This window comes from Prionailurus bengalensis, chromosome C1 (assembly GCF_016509475.1).
Source record: "Prionailurus bengalensis isolate Pbe53 chromosome C1, Fcat_Pben_1.1_paternal_pri, whole genome shotgun sequence".
In the NCBI taxonomy this organism is placed as follows: domain Eukaryota; kingdom Metazoa; phylum Chordata; class Mammalia; order Carnivora; family Felidae; genus Prionailurus; species Prionailurus bengalensis.
In genome coordinates this window covers 221,371,529-221,395,879 of record NC_057345.1, presented here as the reverse complement: position 1 = coordinate 221,395,879, position 24,351 = coordinate 221,371,529, and the positions used below count along the sequence as shown (strand labels likewise).

Sequence of the window (24,351 nt, the reverse complement as noted above, 5' to 3'; positions counted from 1 at the left end):
CCGATTCTGTGTCTCCTCACTCTCTGCCCCTCCCCTGCTCACGCTGTGTCTCTCTCTGTCTCAAAAATAAATAAACAGTAAAAAAAAAATTTTAAAAACATCTATCAGTGTCATATTTTGTCAAATGCTTCTTCTACCGCAGATGTTTTGATCACTGGTTTTCCTTATCTGTTAAGGGGAATCGCAGTGATCGATTTTTGAATATCAGATCAGCCTTCCAGCCTTTAAACAGATCCCATGGTGGTGGTGTCTTCACTATACATATTGCTGTACAGTATTCAATATGCTAACATTTTGATGAGGATGTTTGTGTCTAAGATCATAAGAGATATTGGTCTAACTGGTTTTTTTTCCCCCATTTTTTTGTGTATGTGCTTTGTCTGGGTAGCACAGACTGGGCTCGGGGGTGTTCCCTCTTCTATTTTCCGGAGGAGACTATATACAGTTAAATCTTTAAATGTTTGGCTGAATTCTCCAGTGAACGAGAGGGCCTGGCAATTTCCCTTTTTTGGGAGGTGGGGGAAATTTTTAATTTTTTTTAATGTTTATTTATTTTTGACAGAGAGAGACAGAGCATGAGCAGGAGAGAGGCAGAGAGAGAGGGAGACACAGAATCCGAAGCAGGCTCCAGGCCCTGAGCTGTCGGCACAGAGCCCAACACGGGGCTTGAACTCATGGACCGTGAGATCACGACGTGAGCCAAAGTCAGACACTCAACCTCCTGGGCCACCCAGGCGCCCCCTAAATTACAAATTCAATTTGGATAATTTAGGTTAGCAAATCATTATTAGGGCTGATGTCTGGTTTTTTTTTTTTTCTTTCTTTCCTTTGCTCCTTTTTTCTTACCTTCTGGTTGGAAAGTTTTACATTCTTTAGAGAGCCATCTTGATTTAGATGTAATCTAATAATAACAATTCAGCTTACTTCTGAGGTGATGTTTTGGGCAGTACGGTTCTGTATCGTGTGGTTTCCTTAGCGCTTGCTCTAGATATCACAGCGAGTGCTGGTGACTTAACCTGTCACATCTCTGCTTTACCGTTTCTGGTGGGAGAGCGAAATGCTACTTTCACTGAAGTCCTTGCACCCCCACCACCCCCCAATTTCTAAATGTGCTTGTTTGAGTGTTTCCTCCACATACATTAAACACTGTACCAAATGATGTTACAATTTTTGCTTCAACCATCCAATGTGATCTGAGAAACTCCCAAGGTGAAGGATGGTCTATTACATTTACCCCCATCTCACCCATGCCATGGTCATCCCTTCTTTCCGAAGCCCCCAGCCTCCTCTTGTTACCGTTGTCTGTTTGGAGGGCTCCTTTAGCCAGACTTTAGGGGTGGGGGCCTGCTGGAAAGAGTCTCTCCGTTTTCCTTCACCCCAGAGTGTCTGTTTCCCCTTTTACATCTGAAGGACAGCCTTGCTGGGTGCAGGAGTCCCGGCCCAGGGGCTCATTCTTCCTCTGCGTTGTCGGACAGTCCCTCCAATACCGCAGGTGAGTCCGTTTGTGAAACAGGTTTCAGGGCCTGTCCCCGATCTCCTAAGGCAGACGCTCTGGCTTTGCGGAGTAGGACTCTGCACTGTGGATAAGCAGGATTCTCGCATCGGAGGAGCATCCATTGGCCGACCTTCGTGTTCACAACGGCATTCCCACTGGGGCATGCAATTCCACGATCGTTCCGAAAAGCCGAAGCCGAGAGGAGGTTAAACGATAGAAACGTCCGGGTGTTGAGAACAAGCCCGAGAGATGGGAGATTCGGACACCTTTCCGAACGGCAGGCGGGAAAGGTATTTCACGTGGAAGTCAACTCGTGCTAACCGGGGAGGCGAGCACCCGGACCCTCGAAAGGACTGCGGTGATGGAGCACCCACAGCGCGCGCGTGTTCCAGTGTCGTCCGAGGTGCCGCACGCCCTGCCAGACCCGGGGTCCCTCGGGGCCCAGCCTGGAGGACGAGGACGCCGGAAAGGGCCCTGGGGCGGCCAGGTCCGCCCGCAGCCCCTCTCCCTTCCCCGCCCCAGTCCCGGGCCACCTTCCCGGCCTCGGACGGGCTTCCGGCTCCGGGGGGTGGGGGGGGGGCGGGGAGACCCAGGTGATTTGCAGGTCCGCCCGGGTCGGCCTCGGGGCTGCGGGCGGGAGGGGGGTGTCCCGGGCGCAGCATCTGCCAGCGCCGGGGCGGCCTCGGGACCCCGGCGGAGTCCCGCCGACGCTCTCCAGCGTCTCTGTCGCAGCCGCAGGCCCAGGTCGGGGGGCCGGACCCTGCGAAGGCCGAGCGAGGCGCAGGCGCCGGGGGAGCCCAGCCGGGGCGGCCGTCCAACGGGAGCCCACACCCCGTCGCCCTGCGCCTGCGCCTGCGCCTCGCGCCCGGACGCTCCTGACAGGCGTCGCGCGGGCACCCCGGCCGTGACGTCACGGCGGCGCGCCGGCCGCGGAAGAGGACCCCGCCGCGACCGCGTCCCCTCGGGTCCTTGAGCCGGTGCGGACCGCGGAGCCATGGCCTTGAGGCTGCTGAGAGGGCTCCCCGCGTCGGCGGCGGCGCGGGGCCTGGCGGCGGTCGTCCAGCGCGTGGTGAGCGGCAAGCGGCGGGCGGGGGGAGGTGCCGGCCTGTCCTCCGGCGCCGACTCCCTCACCTCCCCGCGCCTCGGGGCCGCGGCTGCCGGGGTCACTCGCGGGGGGACACCCGCGGCCCCCGGAGTATTCGGTCCTGAGTCGCGGGCAGGTTTGCTGGGGGCCGGGAGCTTCTCCAGGCCGTGTCACCTGAGCTCCAAGCACAAGGCTTGGAGGGGAGCGAGTGACTCGGCGCCGGGCCGCCGTGGCGTGGGAGGCCAGCCTGCAGGTGCCCGGTGGGGGGGGGGGGGCAGGACGACGGGCGCACGAGCAGGTGCGGCCGAGCCTAGGAGAGCCCGGGGCCCGCGCTCCTCATCCACTAAGTAAGCGGCATCCACCGCTGCTCGGTGAAGCCCAGTTGGGGCCCAGCCCTTGCTGGGCGCCGCGGGGATGTGACTGTGGAGCAGCAAGCGAAGAGAAGGCGTTCGGTTAGATCTGAAGGGATTAGGACTTCCTATGGCTGAGAACAGTGGGATGACGTTGACGCAGAGAGAACCAAGGATGCAAAAGAACTGAGGCCGGCAACCTTAGGGAACTTTCTTTTGCAACTGTGGTCGCAGAGTAGCGTCTTTGCTTGCTAAGGGCTGGAACTACATTGGTGTCAAATCGTAAAGGGACTTGCTTGACCTCCTTCCTAAAGATTTTGGTGAGAGGATTTTAGAACAGTGCAACTGTCTTATCAAAGTCATATACGTGTTTTTAGGCGATATCTCAGACCGCCAAAGAAAAGTGGTTATCTTTTTAATATCTGGTGTCCTGGGAATTGTGATAGTGGAAGTGAGGGACCCAGAATAAAGGAGGTGATATTTTGCTATTTTGCTGCAGTACGTGCACTAGACAGATTGCTCCCCCCCTCCCCATAACCGTTCACTTCCTGGTACTTTCTACAGCGGATATAGATGAACTTCAGTAAGGGGGGGAAAAATGAGTTAGATGAGAAGGGTACACACCTTGTTACTTGAATACGCAAAGGAATGGGAAATGTGTCATGAAAGGTCAGTTATTCCATATGATTCTAGAGAGCAGTAAACGGGACTGAGGATGGGAAATTGTAGAGAGTACTACTGTAACTCTATAAAAAAGCACTTCCTGAAGATTTTGAAGTCGGGAAATGGCTGATTGCTTGACCAGACATTACCGTGCACCTGCTTTGTGCCACATCGGTGCTATGTTCAAGTTGTGGACGCAAATGGAAACAGTTTGCGCATGGCCCATACGTAGCCTGGAGGAGGGGGTGATTGATGTCTAGGGTTCAAGGATCAATATGATCAACATCTCCTTATCATCTCCTCTGCTTTTGCCTGGTCCACTTGGCATAGGTGAGCCTGGCCCTGCTGACTTTGCAGCGCGCTGGCCTCCGGACATTTGTGCGAACAGTTTCCTCTGCCTGAAAGACCCTCTTCCACATGTCCACTTGGCCAGTTCCCTCAGCACCTTCCAGTCTTTGCTCAAATGTTACTCTTTCTTCAGAGGCTCCGTAGCCACCTGTTGTAACACACAGCCCGGCCCATGTGCCATGCTGCCCTCCACAGCACTTCATATGCTGTTGACAGTTGAGTCCTGAACAACACAGGTCTGAACTGCGTGGGTCTGCTTATTTGCGATTTTTTTTTTTTTTATAAGTACAGTGTTGTGAATGTAGTTTCTTTTCCTTATGATTTTCTTGGTAATTTCTAGCTTGCTTAATTTAAGAATACGGTGTATGATACATGTACAAAGTGTGTGTTCATCAACTTTTTGTGTTACCGGTAAGGCTTCTAGTCAACAGTAGGCTATTAATAGTCAAGTTTTTAGGGAGTCAGAAGTTGTACGTGGATTTTCAACTGCATGGGGGGGGGTGTCGGCACCACAAACTCCTGTACTGTTCAAGGGTCAGCTGTAACTTCTTCTCTGTTTTGTTGTCCTGTGGAACCCTTTTGCTCATATCCACATCCCCAGTTGTCTAGAAAAAGCACACTGCATCGTGTGGGCTCCTAGTAAATACTTGTTGAATGAATAACTAAGTGAATGAACATTTTTTCGTACAGTTTTTGGCTCTTTTTAATACTTTGAAAATAAGCTGTGAGTTCCTATTCTTCCTTATTCTGTCAGTATTCCTTATTGATCTATACAACTTTTATATACACTAAGGATTTTTTTAGTTGCTTGCCTTTTGATTGTGTTACTTTCTGTGAGCATGTGTTGTGTGCTGTGGAGAGTAGATCGTGTGGCTTTTGAGCAGAGAACGGGTATGTTGGAGACAGGAGGTGAGACGTTGCTCCGTAGATGAGAGATGTGAAGATGTCTGCACAGTCAGTGCAGTGGGGACAGGGGCAGGACAGTTCACTCCTGAGAGGTTTAAGAGTTAAGTTCAATAGGATTTTGTGAGTGCCTGTAGGGTTGGAAGGAGGAGGAGGATATCCGAGGTGATCCTGTGTTTGCTTGGTTTTGCTGGGTGGATAGCGGATAGGGAACTTGGGAAGGAAAGCAGATTCGGGGGTTAGGGTATGGATGTTAAATTTCAGTTTTACGCCTGTTAGTTGTCAGATACCTTCAGGACTTCTGGATGGAGCTGTTTAAAGGCAGGTAACCAGGTCCAGAGCTTAGGACAGGAATCTGGACTAGAAAAATGCTCTGTTCCCTTACTCCTGTCTTCCCTTCGCCTCCTCCTCCCTGCCTTCCTTCCTTCCTTCCTTCCATCCATCCATCCATCCATCCATCCAACTTATATTGAACATGGTAAGCATATTCTGTTTCAGGCACTGTTCCAGGCCCTGAGGATTTAACAGTGAACAAAACCAACAATCCCACTGTACTTACGAACTTATGCTGGGGGGTGGGGCAGGGAGACCGGTAATTAAATAACTAGGTAATAAAAATGTAGATGTTGGCTTTTTTTCAAGTTTATTTATTTTGAGAGAGCGTGCATGAGCGGGGGGAGGGGCAGAGAGCTAAGGGAGAGAGAGAGAATCCCAAGCAGGCTCTGCACTGTCCGTGCAGAGTTTTAAAACAGTTCCATCCCACAGACCATGAGATCATGACCTGAGTCGAAACCAAGAGCTGGATACTTAACTTACTGAGCCACCCAGGTGCCCCTAGATGTTGGGTTGTTTTTGTTTTGTTTTGTTTTGTTTTTTAACGTTTGTTTGTTTTTGGGAGAGAGGGAGACACAGAATCCGAAGCAGGCTCCAGGCTCTGAGCTGTCAGCACAGAGCCCAACATGGGGCTTGAACTCAGGAACTGTGAGGTCATGACCTGAGCCAAAGTCGGATAGATGTTGGTATTTTTATCACCAGAGGTCTTCTTGGCATTTTTACCTAATAGCTGCTGGTGCCTGTGGGAAGTGGAATGCTCACGTCATGCTGTTGTGTTTTCCAGGAAGGAATTCATACAGGCGCCCAGTGCAGGCTACAGTATGGCCCTTTGGCATACATACTCGGCGAAAGAACAACCAAAAAATTCACAGAATACAGCAAAGTGATAACTGTAGACGGCAATATATGTTCTGGAAAAGGCGAGCTTGCAAAACAAATAGCAGAGAAACTAGGTACGGATGTACGTCACGTGGAGGTCCTTTCTCTCAGGTGCATCGTTGCTTGTTTGAGTTTGATTTTCCTTTCATATAGACTGGGTGGAATTGGGCCCGAGGTAGGTATTTTATATTTTTAAAATACACTAAAATCTATTTTTAATCTTTCGGATTTGGAAAGATTTTAAAATCCGTACTGGCTGTCAGTTTGCGTTGGAACTTTTTCTTGATAATGTCAGCGGAGCACGTTCACGTGAGCGGTCTCACCCGAGCTCTGTGACGGTCCTCCGGGGTGGGGCCCTGATCACTGCTGTCGCTTGCAGACGGGTGAGCTCCGGAGGGGGCTGCTGTCGCGCAGCTGGTGAGTGCGGAGCCGGGACCCGAACCACATCTCCTGACTCCCGGTGAAGATGCCGTCGTACTCCCCGTGGTGGCTGACGGGCTGGTGCCCAGTCGCGCGTTGGGGGCTCCCCGCGGTCGTGGGCCGCTCTCCTTTTCGGGAGGAACTCCCGCGAGGGTACCAGGGACACACCGTAGGCCGGCCCTTTCGCTGACATGCTTGTCTTCCACGAGTGCTCTGGGCACGTCGTCTTTAGTGTCCTGTGTGGACGCAGACGTGAGGGTAACTTGCCCCGGGTCCTGTGCCACCGGCCTCCACCCTGTATTCAGATGGGGCTTTCTTTCTGTGAGTCCCTGCTGCCCGCCGATGGCGGGGGAGGCGTTCACATCACATTTTTTCTTCTCAGGCTTGAAGCACTTCCCCGAAGCCGGGATCCACTACGCGGACGGCGCGACGGGAGACGGGAGGCCCCTGGACGTGGAGCTTAGCGGCAGCTGCAGCGTGGAGAAGTTTTACGAGGACCCGAGAAGTAACGACGGCAACAGCTACCGCCTGCAGTCCTGGCTGTACGCCAGCCGCCTCCTGCAGTACGCGGACGCCCTGGAGCACTTGCTGAGCACGGGTAGGTGTCCGGGCGGCGCCCGGGCGTGTCCTGCACGTGAGCCCCTTCTGGCATCGCCGTTGTAGACCGCCACAAAGCAGAGCTTTTCTTTAAGGGCGTTTGCGGGGGCAGGTTCTGTCTTTTTAATAGGATCATAAATTCCCCGAGACCCACGCTGCTGTTGCTTCGGAACGAAAGTCCCCGAATCGTGTTTCATCTTCGCGTGCTGGAGCGAGGGGTATGGATGGTGTGGAATTTCTGTGCCGCCGGTGTAGGCATGGCAGTGAAATGTATCAAAGCCGTGGAGAAAGAGAGAGCCTCTAAAGGGCTGTGAGGAAGTGGAGTCAGACTCCTGCACACGGAGCTGTGAGTCACACAGAGACGTGACACACAAAGTAAGCTCGTCCCTAGGGCCCAGAGATGGGCTGGGATCCGCCATCAGTCCACTGGGGAGCAGCTAAACCTGGAGGAAGTGCAGCGGCGGTGGAGGCAGAACACACAAGGCCCCAAGGGCCCGGACGATTGGAAGGGGGGTGTGTTTCTGGAAGTCACTGGAAGCCGGCAAGAGATGGACGAGGACTGTATGTTGGGGCGGGTACCGTTTGGAGTCTGGGAGACCAGCAGCAGGGCTCAGGACATAAAGTTAGCACAGAGCAGGGTCCAATCCAGGAGGGACTGCGTTATCCTGGGCACCAGCAGCGTGGGTGACGCTCGGCCCCTACCCCAGCGTGCCCTAAGAATCGGTAACAGACGCCGGGGTGCTTGGGCATAGCTCCCAAGCCTTGGCGGTGCTGAGTTCGCAGGTGGAGATGACGTGTGTGCACGTGAGAGGAGGGGGTGCAGGTTGTATGAGCCTTGTGTCCACCCCTTACGGCAGTGATGGCCACGCCCGGTCGCCAGTTACCTGGTGAGCCATTTACAGACCGCTCAGCTGCTGCCTGGAGGGTGTGCTTCGTGGGGTGTCAGGACCAGAAGGTACAGCATGTTTGACGGGGACCCCAGGTGACTGACGGAACTGGTTTGCAAAGCGGCATTTGGGAACCACTGACAGGAGGGTTCCACGTATACGACACAGGCCAGGAGGTGCAGGATTCGCTCTTGATCGAAACGGTTACAGAGGAGTCTAGTTTTTGTCTTGGGTGTTCAGAACGTCCTTAGTGGTACTTTTCCTTCTATGAACGGAAGCCCTGATTTTCATTGGTGCTGCTTCTAAGAAAAGATGCGGTCACCTCATGATGTTCTGTACCAGGACCTGGCTCACGGGAACTGGTTGGTGGCTTGGGATTAACGCTGACACTTGGCTCATTCCAGGTTCTTTCTGAAGCATACTTCACCTCTTGGGACTCTCCCTTTCTTTTTTGAAATTTTTTTTTTTTAACGTTTTATTTATTTTTGAGACAGAGAGAGACAGAGCATGAACGGGGGAGGGGCAGAGAGAGAGGGAGACACAGAATCGGAAACAGGCTCCAGGCTCTGAGCCATCAGCCCAGAGCCCGACGCGGGGCTTGAACTCACGGACCGCGAGATCGTGACCTGAAGTGAAGTCGGACGCTTAACCGACTGAGCCACCCAGGCGCCCCGGGACTCTCCCTTTCTTAAAGTTAAGAAGAATCACTTTAAACAAAAACTTACTCGTCTCTCTCTGTGTTGTACTAGCCGTTAAGTGTTTTGTGAGTGCCCGTTGCGTGAGGTGCATTCTAGGAGCTGGGGTTCAGAAAGTGAAGCAAGCCCACACCCTCCCGGAGCTTACGTTTTCCTGGGGAGATGAACAGTAAATGTGGGGGAGTTCAGTGCCACATCAGGTCGTGAGAAGCTGAGGAGGGGTTTGCCGTGGGGCCGGGGCCCTGCTTGCAGGTGGGAAGGTTGGGGAAGGCCTCTATCCTGGCACAGCAGGGCTGAGCCCGGGGGGACCGGTACTCGGAGTGGCTGTAGTCACAGGAGGCCCCTGTGACAGGAGTGCAGAGAGTGAGGCCGGAAGTGGAAGGGGTGAGGTCAGAGAAGTTGCCTGGGCAAGATGGGTTTTCCTCTGGAGGAGAGAGGAAGCCACTAGCAGATTTGAGCGGAGGAGCAACGCAGTCTGGCTTGAGTTTTGCAAATGCCCCTGTGTTGCTGTGAGAGCAGCCGGGAGTGAGCACGGAGGCAGGGCCTACTTGGTGGCGGGGGCGGGAACCTTGCCAGCAGTGAGGAGGCCTGGCTGCAGGGAGGCAGCTGTGGCGGAAAGGTCAGGTTCTGGATGTGCTTGGGAGGACGCCGGTGGTTTGCTGATGAACTGGGCACGGGGGGAGAGTGGTGGGTGCCGCTAGGGTCTGGCAGAGCCGTCGGGGTGTGTCGGGATTGCACTGAGCAGGTGGGGTGGGAAAGCTGCGGAAGCTGTGAAGCGCCTTCCTCGTAACTGGGGGTTTCTGCTGCAGCCGGCGGAATGAGATGAATGTTACGTTGCCCGAACCAGAAATGTTCTAGTTCTTGAAAACAGTCTCTCACTTACGAGCCCACATACGTACGTTTGAACGGTATGGTAGAGAACTTGTCTTTTTGTAAAGTGAAGTTACTCGTTTCTGGGGCCTTGGGTTTTTTATGTGTCTGAACTTTGAATTTTGTTTCCCTGTTTTTAACCAGGACAAGGTGTCATATTGGAACGTTCCATCTTCAGCGACTTTGTTTTCTTGGACGCGATGTATAACCAAGGATTCATCCGGAAGCAGTGTGAGTCGGCGTTGCGCTCAGGCCTTCCTGGACACGCTGCGTAGCTTCGCGAAGGCTCTGGTAGACTCCCCACGCGGTCCCTGCTCTTTCTGTGCACGTCTGTTAGGCAGACGGATAGAAGCTAGTACTTGTTAAATTTCCACAGGAAGAAAGCGGGTTCCTTCCACCCTCTTTTCCCCCTAAATTCCCATCTCCCAGTGGAAGCAGGGAAGCGTTCTGGATCCTTGAACAGCTCAGCTCCCGGATTCCACCCAACCTTCCTGAGCTGCCCCGACCCTCTTCGGTCTTGCAGGATACCGCAGCCACTTTCTCTGATCTGTGGTTTAATTTCCCTGAACTGGCCAGTTTTTTAGTGTATTATCTTGTACGTAATCGGGATGCCTTCTTTTTCTTGTGGCTGCACCTGCATGCCAGCGACACCATCATCCTTTCCCACTGTCTGATGTGGTGCTGGTCTGCCGCGTCCAGGGACGGTAGCCCCGGTCGGGTGTTGTGGCAGGTCTGACGGTGGCAGACGGACAGGAGTGAAGGCCTCTTGGTTCAAGGTGGCCTGACTGGGCGGTTACGGAACCACGTCAGGGTGGGGCCAGGTCGTGTAAGTAGGAGTGCGCCAGGGCGGGGCCGGGAGAGCCTGTGCCGCCTGCCTGTGGCCGTGTCCACCTGAGCGCTCGGCTGGCTGGAGCGGTGGTGGCTCACGCCTGGAGGGCAGAGCGAGAGCGCTCGGTGAGTGACTGGAGAGCGAAGCGGGCCAGGAGACGGCCTGGGACGGAGGCGCCCGGCCGTTGGTCCGCCTGCCCGTTCTGCGGTTGGGGTGCCCGCCCGTGCTCGCCCTTGCTTCTGGCCGCGGACCTCACAGGCTATCCGAGCAGCAGCTGCGGGCAGTCAGACAGCCTTTCTGGGACGTGGGCTGCGTGCCGGGCTTCGTTTTAGGCATCGGGGATCTGGGGCGAGGAGACGGGGAAGCTCCTGCCGTCCTGGCCAGGGCGGGGCCGGCATTGAAGCGACGTGGACGCCGTTACTCCGTGACCCTGTGGAAGCACCCAGAACTCTGGCTGGGAGACGGGGTGCGGTCCGGGACGGCGCCCTGGGTGAGCCCGGAGCAGGCTGGCAGCAGGGCAGCGGGTGAGCGAGGTGCAGCGTGGCAGGGAGGCCAGCGCGGGCGGAGGACGGCCCAGGAGAGGCAGGTAGGGCGGGAGGAGGGGAGGCTTGCGCCCTGGCCGGGGGGCTTGGCTGTTCCCTGAAAGTGGCGAGGAGCCACCCAAGGTGTCGGGTGTGGGAAGGACGTGGTTGCACTGTGTTCGTTCGTCTGAAGTACGTGTTCGGTGAGGGACATCCAAGGACAGGAGGCCAGAGGTGAGGGTGTCAGAGCAGGATGGCACGCCGACACCACAGCGGGCAGGGCACAGACCCGGCGGGGCGGGGCGGGGCAGGGGCAGGCCCGGCGATCGGCCTTGTGAGGAGGAGGCCGGGGAGTACTGGGCTCAGCAGGCTCCTTGCCACGTGAAGAGGACGGGGCGCGGCAGTGGGCCGAGGTGCGGGTGTCCCACGCGGGCGTGTGAGCTGGGGATCCCTGAGGTGGCCAGGTGGTTGCGTGTCCCAGACGCGGTCTGGGGGATTGACGTGGACAGAGGATGCGCTGGTCCCGGGAGAGTCGGGAGAGGGAGTGAGGACCGAGGCCAGGGTCCTTGGGGCTGGCTTCCGGCTCTCTGGGGAGGGAAGCCCGCTGCGGAATCACACCCAAACGGGGTCGGTGAGGGTGGCAGGGGCACGGTCGTCACCGAGTGTGTGGGATCTCGTGGGACGGGAGCGGAGAAGTGACCCAGGGTGGGCGGCAGTGGCTTTCGTGAGAGTCAGTTCTGTGTTGGGCTGGGAGAACAGATTCCTTTGGGGTGGACAGCACACGCACAGCCAGGGGTAGGGTCCCCTCAGCCGTGGGGACTCCCAGAACGCGCCCAAGGAGGGGCACTTGGCGGAGGAAGCGGGAGGACGGACGTCTTGCCTGGGGGTGGGCAGGACCAGACAGGAAGCCGAGATGAGGCCGAGTGTTAGAACGGTGCCCACAGTCCCGTGAGGCTGGGTCACTTACTTGGAGCGCGCCACCGTCGTAGCCTGTCCCTCCGGCCCAGACCCTTGTGACCTTGGGTCAGAGGTCCGCCTGAATCATCCCCAAAGCAGGCGTCGCTAGCAGTGGTCACCGGGACTTTTTTTTTTTTTTTTTTAATTTTTTTAACGTTTATTTATTTTTGAGACAGAGACAGAGCATGAACAGGGGAGGGGCAGAGAGAGAGGGAGACACAGAATCCGAAACAGGCTCCGGGCTCCGAGCTGTCAGTGCAGAGCCTGATGCAGGGCTCCAACTCACGGACCGTGAGATCATGACCTGAGCCAAAGTCGGGCGCTTAACTGGCTGAGCCACCCAGGCGCCCCAATTTTTTTTTTACAGCAAAGTAGTTGTCTTTCTGTGGCTCTTTGTGTGATTGCTTCTGGATGTTTCTGCCATGTGAAAACCTGCAGATGGTCGTTTCTTGACATTGCTGCTGTGGCGGGTGAGGGTGGTGGTTTCGTTCCAGCGACCCAGACTGTGCTCTGGCTGCCTTTCCAGTGGCGTCATTGTGCGCCAGAGGACGTCCAGGTGCAGGGTGTTCTTGGAATCGGCGCGGATGGGGTTCGGCATCACCGGCCGTGCGTGGCTGTTGTGCGTACGGCTTGCTCGGTACGGCGACAGCTTCAGGAGGATTTCCCCCAGCCTTTACTGCTTGCTGCTTTGTTTTCTCATTACTAAATCTGCTTCAGAAGGTCGGTCTGTGTAGCTGATTAAATTTACCGGAATACGTTGAACCCGAGTAAATGTAATCAGATGTTTTCCAGTTGAGTTTTTTGAAAAGTAAAGTGTGTACAAGATGTCCATGATGTGGACACCCGCAGGTGACAGACGTGTCCCGCTCGTGTGTGGCAGGTGTGGAGCACTACAACGAGGTGAAGAAGGTCACCGCCTCTGAGTACCTGCCTCCCCACGTGGTCATCTACATCGACGTGCCGGTTCCGGAGATCCAGAGTCGGATTCAGAAGAAAGGAAATGTAACCAGCTCTTAAATTCAAGACCCCGCTCGTTTTGCGTGTCCCCGTTGTTGCGGTGCCAGTGCTCGCGGCACTTTGCTGAGTTGCCACCTTCCTTCACGGAGCCGGGCGGCACCCACAGCGGAGCCCCCGGGGGGTGGGCCCTCGTGCGGTGGATGGAGGGGGGTCCCGGCGCGGTCCCTGGTGCCATCTCTCTGTCGTCCCCTGTCCCCTAAAGCACCCTGTGAGGCCGGGTCAGTGTCCTGACCACTTCCCTGTGCCCTGCACCTTTCTGTTCTCTCGCGGGGTCTCCGTGCCCCGGTGTCTGGGCAGACCGAGTGTCATTTCAACACCTCTCAGTGCTTCACTCCCGTTGAGCCCTGTCCCTATGTTCCTGCCTGCTGAGCCTGCAGCGGCTGAGCAGCGAGGTCCACGCATGTGGCGCCGGGCGAGACTCGGTCAGGTGGCCTGGACACTGCAGACTGAAGGTGCCCACCGGCCGTGTGGGCGTGATGCGGGGGACAGAGGTCGTGAAGACCGTCGCCGCCTTTAGGACTGGTTCTTGGGAAGCACTGCTCCCATTTAGGGTATTTGTTCCTGACACGTGGTGACAGTGTAGAGTTGTGTGAGGGGGACGCGTAGGCAGTGTATCAGGCGGAGGTAAATGCCACGAAGAAACCAGGGAACAGCGATGTGACTTGACCGCAGCGTGGCTGAACTGGAAGAGGTCTTAAATTCTGAAGCTTGCTGCTCGTGATTGGAGTTTTCAGTTTCCGAATTTGGCTTAGCACACCTGGAGGTGATAGGGGGGTGAGAGGTGGAGAAGTGGGAGCGGGCTGGGTGTGTGGGCAGCGGGAAAGCGAGAAGGACGGAGGGAGTGGGTGGCGGAAGGGGGGGGTGAGAGGGTAGGGGAGAGGTGGGCTGGTCCTCTCGTCTTGGGCGCGCAGCGGAGCGGGCAAGCCAGGCCCGGTGTGTGTGCACACATGCACACCGTGTTCTTTCTGAGCCTGTTTGAAGCACGCGTCTGAAGGCCTGTGCAAGGTCATGCCGTGGGTTCCCTGGGCAAACGGGTTAATCCTAACCGATACCGAGGCCCCTTTTCTGTCGTCCCTACGACACCCACAAGTTGTTCCCAGAAAACCACATTTGTTGCTTGTTTTCACGTTTTACACGTGCACAAGTAAAAGAAAGAGACGCCTAAATGTTTCACGCTTGTTTTTTTCTTCTTTTGCTTAGCCACACGAAATGAAGGTCACCTCGGCCTATCTGCAGGACATCGAGAACGCCTACAAGAAAACCTTCCTGCCTGAGATGAGGTGAGCCAGGCGCACGATTCACACGTCTTCGCACGCGGCTCCCTGTGCGCCGCAGCCCGGGGGGTTCACTCTCACTACGGTGGGTGTTGTGCGGCACGTTGTGCGCCGAGGTTGGCGAGGGAGCAGGACAGCACACGTTCCGGCTTGATCTGGTGGGGTCTTGTTGTTTCTTGGCTTGCTTGTTTCGTCCATCTTCCTTCTTTGTTTTACTTCTGAAATCCCGGGAAGCCGGAAGCAGACCCCTGCCGTGTTTCACGATAGGGTGTGAGCATCAGAGGACTCCTCTGACACCTGAGCTGGCAGCTGGACGTTCATGTCTACCCAGGATTGCTCGGCAGTGCCCCCTGCTGGTACAGAAAATTCAGGAGGGTAAACAATCCCTACAGGTTCTAAGAGTTCTTCTGAAAGGTCATTTGGATTAAACGAAACCCCACCAAACCCTCCTGTTTCTCTCTTTTCTCCTGTTCTCTTCCTTTCCTGAAGGCGCAAAGCGAATGTGTTTCCGCCCCCTCCGTGTGGCCCATCCTCGTGTGGTCGTGGGCCTCCCTCGCGTCCCACCAGAATTAGGTTGTTTGATTCTTTCACTGAAGGTTCCTAGCAGTATTTCTTAAACTTTCTGAAACTTAATCCTCTTGGTACCTAAAAATCTCATGCCTTTAAGGTTTCAGAGTGTAAAATTGTGACTAAAAACTGTGGTAACTTTGGAAGAAAAATTTGGTTTTTAAGTTGAAAACTAATTTTTTTAAGCGTGAGCATGGATGCTTACTGCCGCCGCCGTCTTGTGACAGGCCCCTTTCTGGCAGCGGCACAGAGGGTTGAGCGGCGGGCCCCCTTCGTCCCGTCCTGCTGCTCTGTTTGTAAGACCAGAGGTGCGGAAACACCTCGGTTTTGTAAACCTGCGCCAGGGCAACGTGTGGAGGTGTGTGAAGAGGCAGAGGGAGACGGTGGACCGCAGCGCGTCGGTTCCGGAAATGCCTCTGGAACATCTCCGGCTGCAGAACAACCGAGAATGGCCCTGGCCCCAATTGTTCCCCGCAGATTTTCCCGTAGAACTTCGGCTCATAACGCCTGAATCCTGCTGCAGTCGGGAGGGGGTTTCCTTTCACTTGGTGGTTATTTTGAAGACCGTCTCCTTGAGGGCTTCCAGGTCACAAAGTGTGTCCGGCCGCCCCTAAGTGTCCACGGCGTGGTCTGGCTACCCGTACTTGCTTTCCCTGGGACCCCCTGCTGGGGCCGCACGTGCCACGCTCGACAGCTCACGTGCGCCCCTCTCGGGTCCAGGCAGGTGCCGCTTCCCTCCGGTGGCGCCAGAGCCCGGGGCAGAGCAGAGCGGAGCACACACCCTCCCGGGCCGGGGCGGCCGTACGGCGTCGGGCTGTGCGGGCCTCGCGGATCGCTCACGGGGTCTGCACGTCGTTGCCCGGCGCTAGTGTGACGGTTCCTCAGGGTGGGTTTTTACCCATCTCGGTCACGGACCCGGAGCCGCAGGAAGCCGCCGAGGCACACGGCGCACACGCCTCGGGCCAGCGCGCTGAGCTGGCTGAGTTTACACACGGCGTCGCAAACGCTGTTCCAGGCCCGCCGGCGACCGCTCCTCCTCCCCGGCGTCCTTGCCCGCGGTCCACTTTCCGAGACGCAGGTCGGGGTGCTTCCCACCCCACCGAGAGGCCCCAGCGTGGCGCTCAGGGACCTCGGGAGCCAGCCGCGCTGAGGTGAGGCGCTCTGGTGGGCAGGGCTGTGTTCTTGGGACTTGACCTGGGGCCTCGGGGCCTTTGCTAAGTCCGGGTAGGACAGTGCCGCCCCCGATGAGAAACAGAGAGCCACGCTCTGGGGGGACGAGCTCTATCTCTTGGTCCTGCTGTGATGTCTGTGTGCCCTGTCTTCTGAACAGATACGGCCTGTGCATTGTCCTGGCTCAAGCCATGTGGGTTTATGGGACCCACTTAAGTTGGAGGCCATTTGTCACAGTGAACACGTACGTGAGGTTTTCTGTGCAGTCTGCCTTATGTTAAGTGTTCACAGGCTCAGGTCACAGTGCAGCGAGGGACGTACGTGACTCCCAAGGTGTTCTCTTAGAAATTCACTGGACCTTGACTGGAACCACAAGTTTTTAAAAAAAATTTTTTTTTTTCAACGTTTATTTATTTTTGGGACAGAGAGAGACAGAGCATGAACGGGGGAGGGGCAGAGAGAGAGGGAGACACAGACTCGGAAACAGGCTCCAGGCTCTGAGCCATCAGCCCAGAGCCTGACGCGGGGCTCGAACTCACGGACCGCGAGATCGTGACCTGGTTGAAGTCGGACGCTTAACCGACTGCGCCACCCAGGCGCCCCATGGAACCACAAGTTTTATGTAAAACTTTAAGCAATCTACGACGAGTAGGTTATCTAAAGTGTCTAAGCGTTCGTGACTTAGAATTTGTCACAGACTCAGAGTCTGGAGTTCTCTCTTGTCCAGCAAGAGAGCGGACGCAGAATTAAATGCGAGAGAGGCTAATGTCCAGGAGGATACGAGTCTTGAGGAAGGGTCCTCGCTCCATATTTATTAGGATCAGAAGGCTCGCAAACGTGATGGACGTGCAGAAAGAGACAACGAAACGGCGATCGTCAGCTCGTGTGTGTCGAAGCTATGTGGTGTTAGGGGTCTGGGTCAAAATCATGGCTGCCCGAGCAAACTTGCCTAGGGGATAAGACAGATAGAGCATGCTACCTTAGGGTCAACACGACACTTTTTTTGCAAATTAGCTCCAGGCAGTTTCACCCTGCTCCGTGGTCTGTAGCCTGTTTACGTGTTTACCTATTCTGGACCTTCTGTCCTGTGAAAGCAGCTTTCCGTTCTCGTCCTCTGCTGGGGGTGCTTTGCCCTGTTGACCTAATCTCCGATGCTTTAGTCCTAAACCTTGTTAACGCAAAAGCTGCAGGCTCGGGGAATTCCTAAACTTATTCCCCACAAGAGTTCAGGAGGTGTTTTCCCACAGGAACGATTTTAGGTTTCCCGGGCATGTTTATTCGAAGTCATTTGGTTCAACATTATGTATTTACAGTGACTCACCTTGGAAGAGAACATTATTGGAGTATCAGTAATTAAGCAATAAAATCAAAATTGCTTAAGAGAAATTTTTTTTAGTTCGAATGTCCGTATTGGAAGCAGAGTGGGTTTACCTGACTTGAGGGCAACTGCCGTCAGGGCTGGCTGTCCCGTCAGCTCTCCTCTCCCGAGCAGGCACGCAACGCTCCGTCGTGTTCTTATGTGTTGACCGTGAAAGCGTGGGGAGCGTTGCAGCTCTCGCCAGGAGACACAGCTACCCACCACAGGAATACGTTTTCTGGCTTTGAGACCATTTATGCTTAAAATCATTGGAAGGCCTGTGTTTTGTCCTCCTTACCTTGATTATGAAACGTGTCGGAAATGAGTTTGCACCGTGGCTTGGCTTCACACGCTCGCGAGGAGGCCTTTACGCTGCTCTGTTTGTAAATGTTGCCGCGACCGCTGGCGTCACGGGAGGCACGGGAGGCACAGTGGTTCCCGAGACCGGGGGGGGGGGGGGGGGGGTGGCCTGAGGGGGTCCGGCAGACGTGAGTTCGCTCCACAGGCCTTGAGGGTGTCTCCGAATCTCTGAGATCTCTGCCACCCTCCTCGTTCAGCCTCCCTTCACAGGCCTTCACAGGCCACAGGAAACGCAGTGACCTCGCAGCAGCAAGAAACACTTACCTCGTTGGAGGACGTCTTGGAGTGCGCCGTGCAGGCTTACCTGCAATTTCAGTGTCGGGGAGTTTTTTCTTACACTTGGAATGAATGTGAGTCCACAGTAACGATACGAATACAGACGCCTTCCCTGCACTAACTCTGCTCATTACACCGGTGACCTGTCGAAGGTGGCCAGCAGTTGGCGACGTTCGATGCCGTTGTGGAGGGTCGCACGTGGATTTCAGTTTGAGCGTAGCTCGTACGTTCTTGGACTCTCTGTCAGCGGGAGGGTGCTGTGGTGTAGACGTCGAAAGAGAGAATGGCCTCGTTTACGCTGTGCAGATGATCCTTGGGAAGTAGCAGTCTGTCCTTGACATCCCGCTGTCCCCTTTGCTGGATGGGGGTGAGGCATTCCTGTGGTGACGGGCCGTCCAGTGGACCTCTGGTCTGGGCGGCCTTGCTGGCCTCCGGCCGGGGTTGGGGCGTCAGGTCTCCCACTGGCTGGTCTGGAGGTGGCGGTGGGGGCAGACTTCCCATCTGTGGCTTGTGGCGGTCCAGTCGTCTCCTGGCTGGGCAGCTGGCCGTCCAGGTGGCAGTCAACGTGGCGGGGGGATAGGCAGAAGTGCTGGAAATGGCGCTGTCCCCGTCTGGGATCCAGTTGTGACTTTCCAGTGTCCAGACTCAGGCCAGGGACCGGGGTAGTGAGCTGCTCTGCCCTGCTGCGGGCCTGGGCTGATAAAGGTTATCCGGAGGGCCGGTTTGTCTCCTAGATTCTAGCAGCTCAAGTAACCTGTCCTTCCTCCTCCACCACATGGCCACTCTCTGTGCCCACGCCTCAGTGAGGCCCCAGGTGCCTTCGTCCTGTCCTGTAGCGAAACCCGTGGAGGTGACCCATGGACCCCGTCCCCCTTCGCCACTGGTCCCGGCACCTGTGGGGTGGGGGTAAGATCGTCAGAAGGGAAGTCAGGAGACGCACCCGCTGTCCAGCCTAGAGCACGTTTCTGCTGCTAGTGGGTCCTCCTTAGCCGTTCAGACCACGTGAGCCAGCACGTGCCCAGCGTATCACCCTACCCTGTTCAAAGAATGGGAGGTTTCAGTGTTTGTGGTGATAGTTTTTAACGTATTCGTTTGTGCATTAACGTAAGCTTGGAAAATTTACATTGAATTCCATCTTGTTTTTTCTTGCAGTGAGAAGTGTGAGGTTTTACAGTATAGTGCAAGGGAAGCTCAAGATGCGGAAAAGGTAAGCAATCGGCCGAAAGTTTGTGATTATTCTTAAATTTGTTTCATGTGTAGGGTTCTTATAAATCAGATAATCAGTTCAGCTGCCACCAGTCTTAGAAATGTCTATATTTCATAAGGTTTTTAAAAGAGGTACTGAGCCAGCGTATCTCACTCCCCTTGTCATGAGATTTTGATTTTTATTTGAATAACTTAGTTTCTAGGATCTTAAAATTGTAGAAAATATATTAGTCAGTGCATTTTGTAAAATTCGAGTCAATCTCAGTGCAATGAGAACTTAATGAGTAATAACCAAAAACAGTGGAAAAAAATAATGCAGGAACATTTGCCTTCCCAAATAACAAAAACATATTACAAAATGATGGTAATGAAAGCCATGTGGCGTTAACACAAGAATTGATAAATGGCTAAATGGAGCAGAGCAGAGAGTAGAGAAGCAGTTGCGTGTGCACGTGCGTGCGCGTGCATGTGAGACTTTGGCAAAGGCAGTGCCTTAAGGGAAAACAAAACATGACATAGAAGAAAATTATTACTTCTTAAATGGTGTTGAGGCAGTTGATCATCCATTAGGCAAAAAGAAGGTCCCATGTTTTAGAAGTTAATCATAAAATACTAAAAGGCAAAACAAAAGGTACAAAAATTCTGGAAGAACAGGTTTTATGGTCGGGGGCTGAGGTACAGGTGGTGACATCAGACAGTACCGTGGAGTTGACCGCTGCAGAGGCAACGGGCCCGGTCGGCTCTGGGCATGAGACGAGGAGAGGGTTACGGAGTGAGGTCTTGTCCACGGAGAGGGGGACGCTCCCTTAGGGCCCGGGGCCGCATCCGAGTGCAGCTCCGGGCCAGCTCCAAGGACTGCACATGGCCCACCCGCTTGGACTGCCTGAGTTCTGTTGACTTTTGTCCCTGGGAGGCGGGTGTGTTTGTCGTAGGCGGTTTTACGCCTGGACGGACCCCTCAGATGCCACGTGTCCGAGCAGAAGGTTGCATTTGCTCCTGAGACCGTGCCATGCTTTCAGTTTATAATTGGAAGCACCCAAATTCCTGAGACTCGAGAGAGGACCCCGGGTGGGGCGTGTTTTGGGGAAAAGTGCATCTGAAAAGGTCGCCCCTCTGGGAGATCAGAGTACAGACTGAGGGTGTGGAGGCTGGGAACACAGATTGTTGGATCTCTTCAGGAAGTGCATTAATTTTCTTGTTCTTTTGTTGCTTCCAGTGGCCAGGTCTCGTCTTCTAGACCGAAGTCCCTGGGGCGGGGGAGTCTGTCATGATCACTGTTTCCCCCGTCTTGAGGCTTGTTTTGTCCCGCGCCTCGTCTCCCGGCCCGACGTGTCATTTCTGCGCCACCCACGTGTCAGCGGGCCGGGCGCGCACACTGAGGGTCGGCGCCCAGTCCCATTTCTTCACCGAAGGCTGTCTGTCCAACTTCCTTTCTTTTTGATTCCATGGGGATTTTTCCTGCTAGGTGTTTGTGGCTTGCATTGTATTAAAACGTGACCTCGTTTAAATTTCCAAAATGGGCCTCTGCGTCAGGCTTGGAATCGTTTGTGTCGTAGGTGGTGGAGGACATCGAGTACCTCAAGTACGACAAGGGGCCGTGGCTGGAGCAGGATGACCGGACTCTTCACCACCTGCGGATGCTGTGAGTCCCACGCCGTTGGGGACCACCCAGACGGGGCGCGGGGCTGGGTCTTTGAGAATAGTCCACGGCCCGCGGTAGAAACTGACAGAACGTGAAGGAGTTCTGTTTCAAGTTAGATGTTAACTGTGCCACCAGGAACGAGGTATATTTCCTTTTCCCTTCAAACAGGCTCTTCCGTCCCCGAGTCGGACAGTTAATTAATCGATTGCCAATATCAACTCGGCAGATCCTTTGCCGCTTCCGTGTGCCGAGCCCTGAGCCAGGTGTAGAGGAAGTAGAATCAAATAGCAGTCTTGCTTTCATCTCCGGTGGGCACTTTGTCCTCCAGCTCCAGGCAGAGGATGGTGGGGACGCGGCCGTGCGTCCCGCTACCGCTCAGCTTGCCAGACAGCCCGACCCTCGCGGACACACAGCAGAGGGCCTTCTCCTGCTGGTGCCCTGGCGTCCTCAGGGGACCACTCCCTTCAGGTCAGGCCAGCTGTGTCAAGACCGCAGATGTCACGTGCGTGGAGCCGTTGTCACATTTCTGTGCCACGGCGTGAGTTCCTCGGTCAGGGCCGCTTGGTGCAGGTGACCCTGTGAGTGCCCTGGGGCTGCTGTAGCGAGACACCACCCACTGGGGGCGCTGCACACAACGGAGGCTGCTTCTCCCGGTTCTGGAGCCCGGAAGTCCAGAGTCCAGGTTGCTGCCAGGGCGCCCTCCTCTGCGGGTTCTAGGAAGACTCCTTCCCGCCCTTCAGCTTCTGGTGGCCTCCGGCCATCCTGGGCTTTCCTGGGCAGCTGTCTGCGTCACTCCCACCCTGCCTCTGTCTTCACGTGACGTTCCTCCCTGTGCGTCTGTGTCTTGCCTACATTTCTCTCTTCCTGTCAGTTCACCAGTCACGGGAGGAGGATCCGTGCCAGTGCCCTGGGATCACATGTTAACTTAATGTCTGCAAAGGCTCTTTCCAAATAAGGTCACGCTCACAGGTTCCAAGTGGACATGAATTTGGGGGGGACACTATTCAACCCAGTACACCATGTGTTTTAAGGGTCCCTAAGCCCGACTGCACACTTGGAAACTCACTGGAAAGACTCAGGAGTCTCTGTATGGAGTTGTACTCAACGGCTGGGGTCACAGGGAGTTAGCAGGTGCACAGCTGGGCAGTGAGGAAGAACCATGGCCAGTCTGGAGCCGTCCACGCCCCGGCTTTCGATGCTCCCTCCCTGCCATGAGGGACGTGCCAAAGGTGCTACTTTGTTGAGGGAAAGGCAGTAACACGTGGGCGGGATCTCTGCCCACAAAGCCCATTGGACATCAGTGCCCAGTGTTTTTGGGGCACTGGCGCCTTCTGCCCTAGCAACTACTCAAGGCCTGACCTCCAGGCAGAAGGCCCGTGTACATCCCATCGTACCTTGGTGCATAGGGTTCGGTGCCCCGGCCTCGGGGCGCTGTTTGGAAACCGAGCTCCCAGGCATGTTCTGTTTATGACAGCAGAAGGGATTCCATGTGCACGTGAACTGGGCTTCTCACAGAAACGTCTCGGGCGGGAAGGCAAATCTGAACCCAGCAAGTGGAAGTTTCTTGTGAGGGCCACTGGCTGCCCTCCATGACGGGGGGACCCCATGTTACCGACTTCCCTGTTTTGTCCCCCAGGACGAGCTATGCTGGGGGCTCAGCACTGGCCGTGCTGTGGCACGCTGGGCACACACAGTGGCAGGGCCACATCAGTTTTGAGGAGCGCCGGTCTCAGTGTTGAGCCCACGCGTAGCACCCGTCCTGCCCCGGTGACCAGTCTGCCCATCGGACTTGCTCCCGCGGAGCTGGGCCCCGAGCGCCAGACCTTCCCGTGTGTGCCGGGTAGTTTGCTGCGTTGCGGTTTGTTTTGTCTGATAGCTGGATGCAGCCCAGCGTCGGCACACGTGGAAGGGTGCCATCAGCTGTTCACATCCTGTGCTCGAGGTGGGATTACTTCTCGTTTGAAGCTACTGACTTAGGTATTACGAGTAAGGTAACTTTTAATGGCTTTTGTTTTGTTTTTTCTTGTTTTGTGCTTCAGATGGAAAAAGTAGCGGCTCGTGGGAAAGATCCCGTGGTTGTAGGGGTGGGGTCGACAGGGACAGGGAAGGAGGCTCCCCAGGGGAAGGCTGGGAGTGGCCACTGAAGGTGAGGCCTGGCGCTCCGTGGCGGTCCGTGCTCCTCACGTGGCTCAGGGCGAGCGGGGATGTGCCCTGGGCCTGTGGAAGCTCTCTGCCGGCCGCCCCGTCTTCATGGTGAGATGGGAAGTGGGCCGGCGGCCGTGAGTGCCAGTGAGGGTGCGGGGCGCGGGGGGACACAATGGAGGTTTGAGGAGGGAGGAAATGTCTCGGCCTCGGTGTGGGGAAGACCGTTGGGAGGACCTGAGAGAAACGTGCTGTGCGCGGCTGGTGGGGCAGCGGCCCTGACACCGAGCGGAGAGAGGGCTTTCCCGGCTGCTGCGGCCGTCCCCGGGCTGTAGGACCCTGGATTCCAACAGGGTCGGGGTCTGGGGGTGAGTGGGAGAGAGGGCAGGAGAGCCGGGAGCGTACAGAAGTGAATGAGGGTCGGGGTGAGAACTTTGACTCGGGTGATGAGGCAGGTGAAGAACACGGAAATGACCGTCGGCCCCAGCGGGTCAGGGGTGGGAGCCACACCACTCACCATAGAGAGGGAGGAGGCCCAAGTCCAGGATCACCTGTGATTCCTGACCGCGGACGGCAGGCTGTAAATGTGTGAGCTCATGTTTCTAAATACAAGTTACCTCGTATGTGTCTTTGTATTCTAGATTTTAACACCGTAAGCACGTCCCTCTCTTAATGAAAACTTAAAAATTTGATTTCTTGATGGCTGCTTGGGGATGCTGTTTGAACCCTTTGATGGAGATACAAGTCAGCGGTTGGCAAACTGTGGCCTGTGGACCAAATCCAGCCCTCAGCTGCCAAGAATCGTTCTTACATTTTTAAAGGATCGTGAGAGAAAACTGGTTTATGCTACAGAAACTCTTTGAAGCCCTCAGAGGCTGAAGTACTTACTGTCTGGGTTTACAAGTAAAGTCGGTCAGTTCCTGAGATGCTGCCCTAATCCACTTATTGTTTCTTTAATTTTGATTTTCGGGTTGCTTTGATCCCTTCCTGTTCGTAGTCAGCAAGCACGTTGCACGTGTGTCTGTTCCACACCGGGTGTGAAGGCGGAGGGACCGGGGAGGTCGTGTGAACACAGCTTGCAGCTCTCTCTCTCAGAACCGTTCTCCAGAAAAGGCGAGCCAGGCTGCACGCTCGACCATCCCCCAGGGTCCCGGACGGACCGCGTAGTTCGAGCAGACAGCAGACACTTGTGATTTTGACACCAGAGACAAGTGGTTGCTTTATTTTGCATTTTATGAACCCTGAACTTCAAACAGTTTGTATTTCGGGTGCCTGTTTGTCGTTGGTGAATTTTCTCTTCACGTTTATTGATCTTTTTAAAGAACCAGCTTTTTGTTTTCTTGAATTTCTCTGTTGTCTGCTTTCAGTCTGATTTCTGCTCTAGCCTTTATTATTCTTTTTTTACTCTGCTTCCTTCAAGGCTTCGGTCGTCTTTTCCCTGGTCTCCTGGGGCAGAGGCCTGGACGCTCGACTCCAGATGTCCCGCGTGCACTCGGTGCTGGCAGCCTC

At 55.3% G+C, this 24,351-nt stretch overlaps 1 protein-coding gene across 2 annotated transcripts in view; it reads left to right on the top strand.

Annotated features, from left to right (window-relative positions):
- Positions 1 to 2,399: 2,399 nt before the first annotated feature.
- Positions 2,400 to 24,351, top strand: part of NDUFA10 (NADH:ubiquinone oxidoreductase subunit A10) — a 50,388-nt gene continuing 28,436 nt past the window's right edge. Inside the window, exons 1-8 of one of the 2 annotated variants that reach the window (XM_043578357.1) lie at positions 2,400 to 2,564; positions 5,961 to 6,129; positions 6,858 to 7,073; positions 9,669 to 9,755; positions 12,712 to 12,833; positions 14,049 to 14,128; positions 19,005 to 19,059; positions 20,615 to 20,700. In XM_043578357.1, the coding sequence (XP_043434292.1) occupies positions 2,490 to 2,564; positions 5,961 to 6,129; positions 6,858 to 7,073; positions 9,669 to 9,755; positions 12,712 to 12,833; positions 14,049 to 14,128; positions 19,005 to 19,059; positions 20,615 to 20,700 (890 nt within the window). In that variant the 5' untranslated portion in view covers positions 2,400 to 2,489. The remainder of the gene's footprint in view (positions 2,565 to 5,960; positions 6,130 to 6,857; positions 7,074 to 9,668; positions 9,756 to 12,711; positions 12,834 to 14,048; positions 14,129 to 19,004; positions 19,060 to 20,614; positions 20,701 to 24,351) is intronic. The other variant, XR_006296972.1, reaches the window with a different exon arrangement.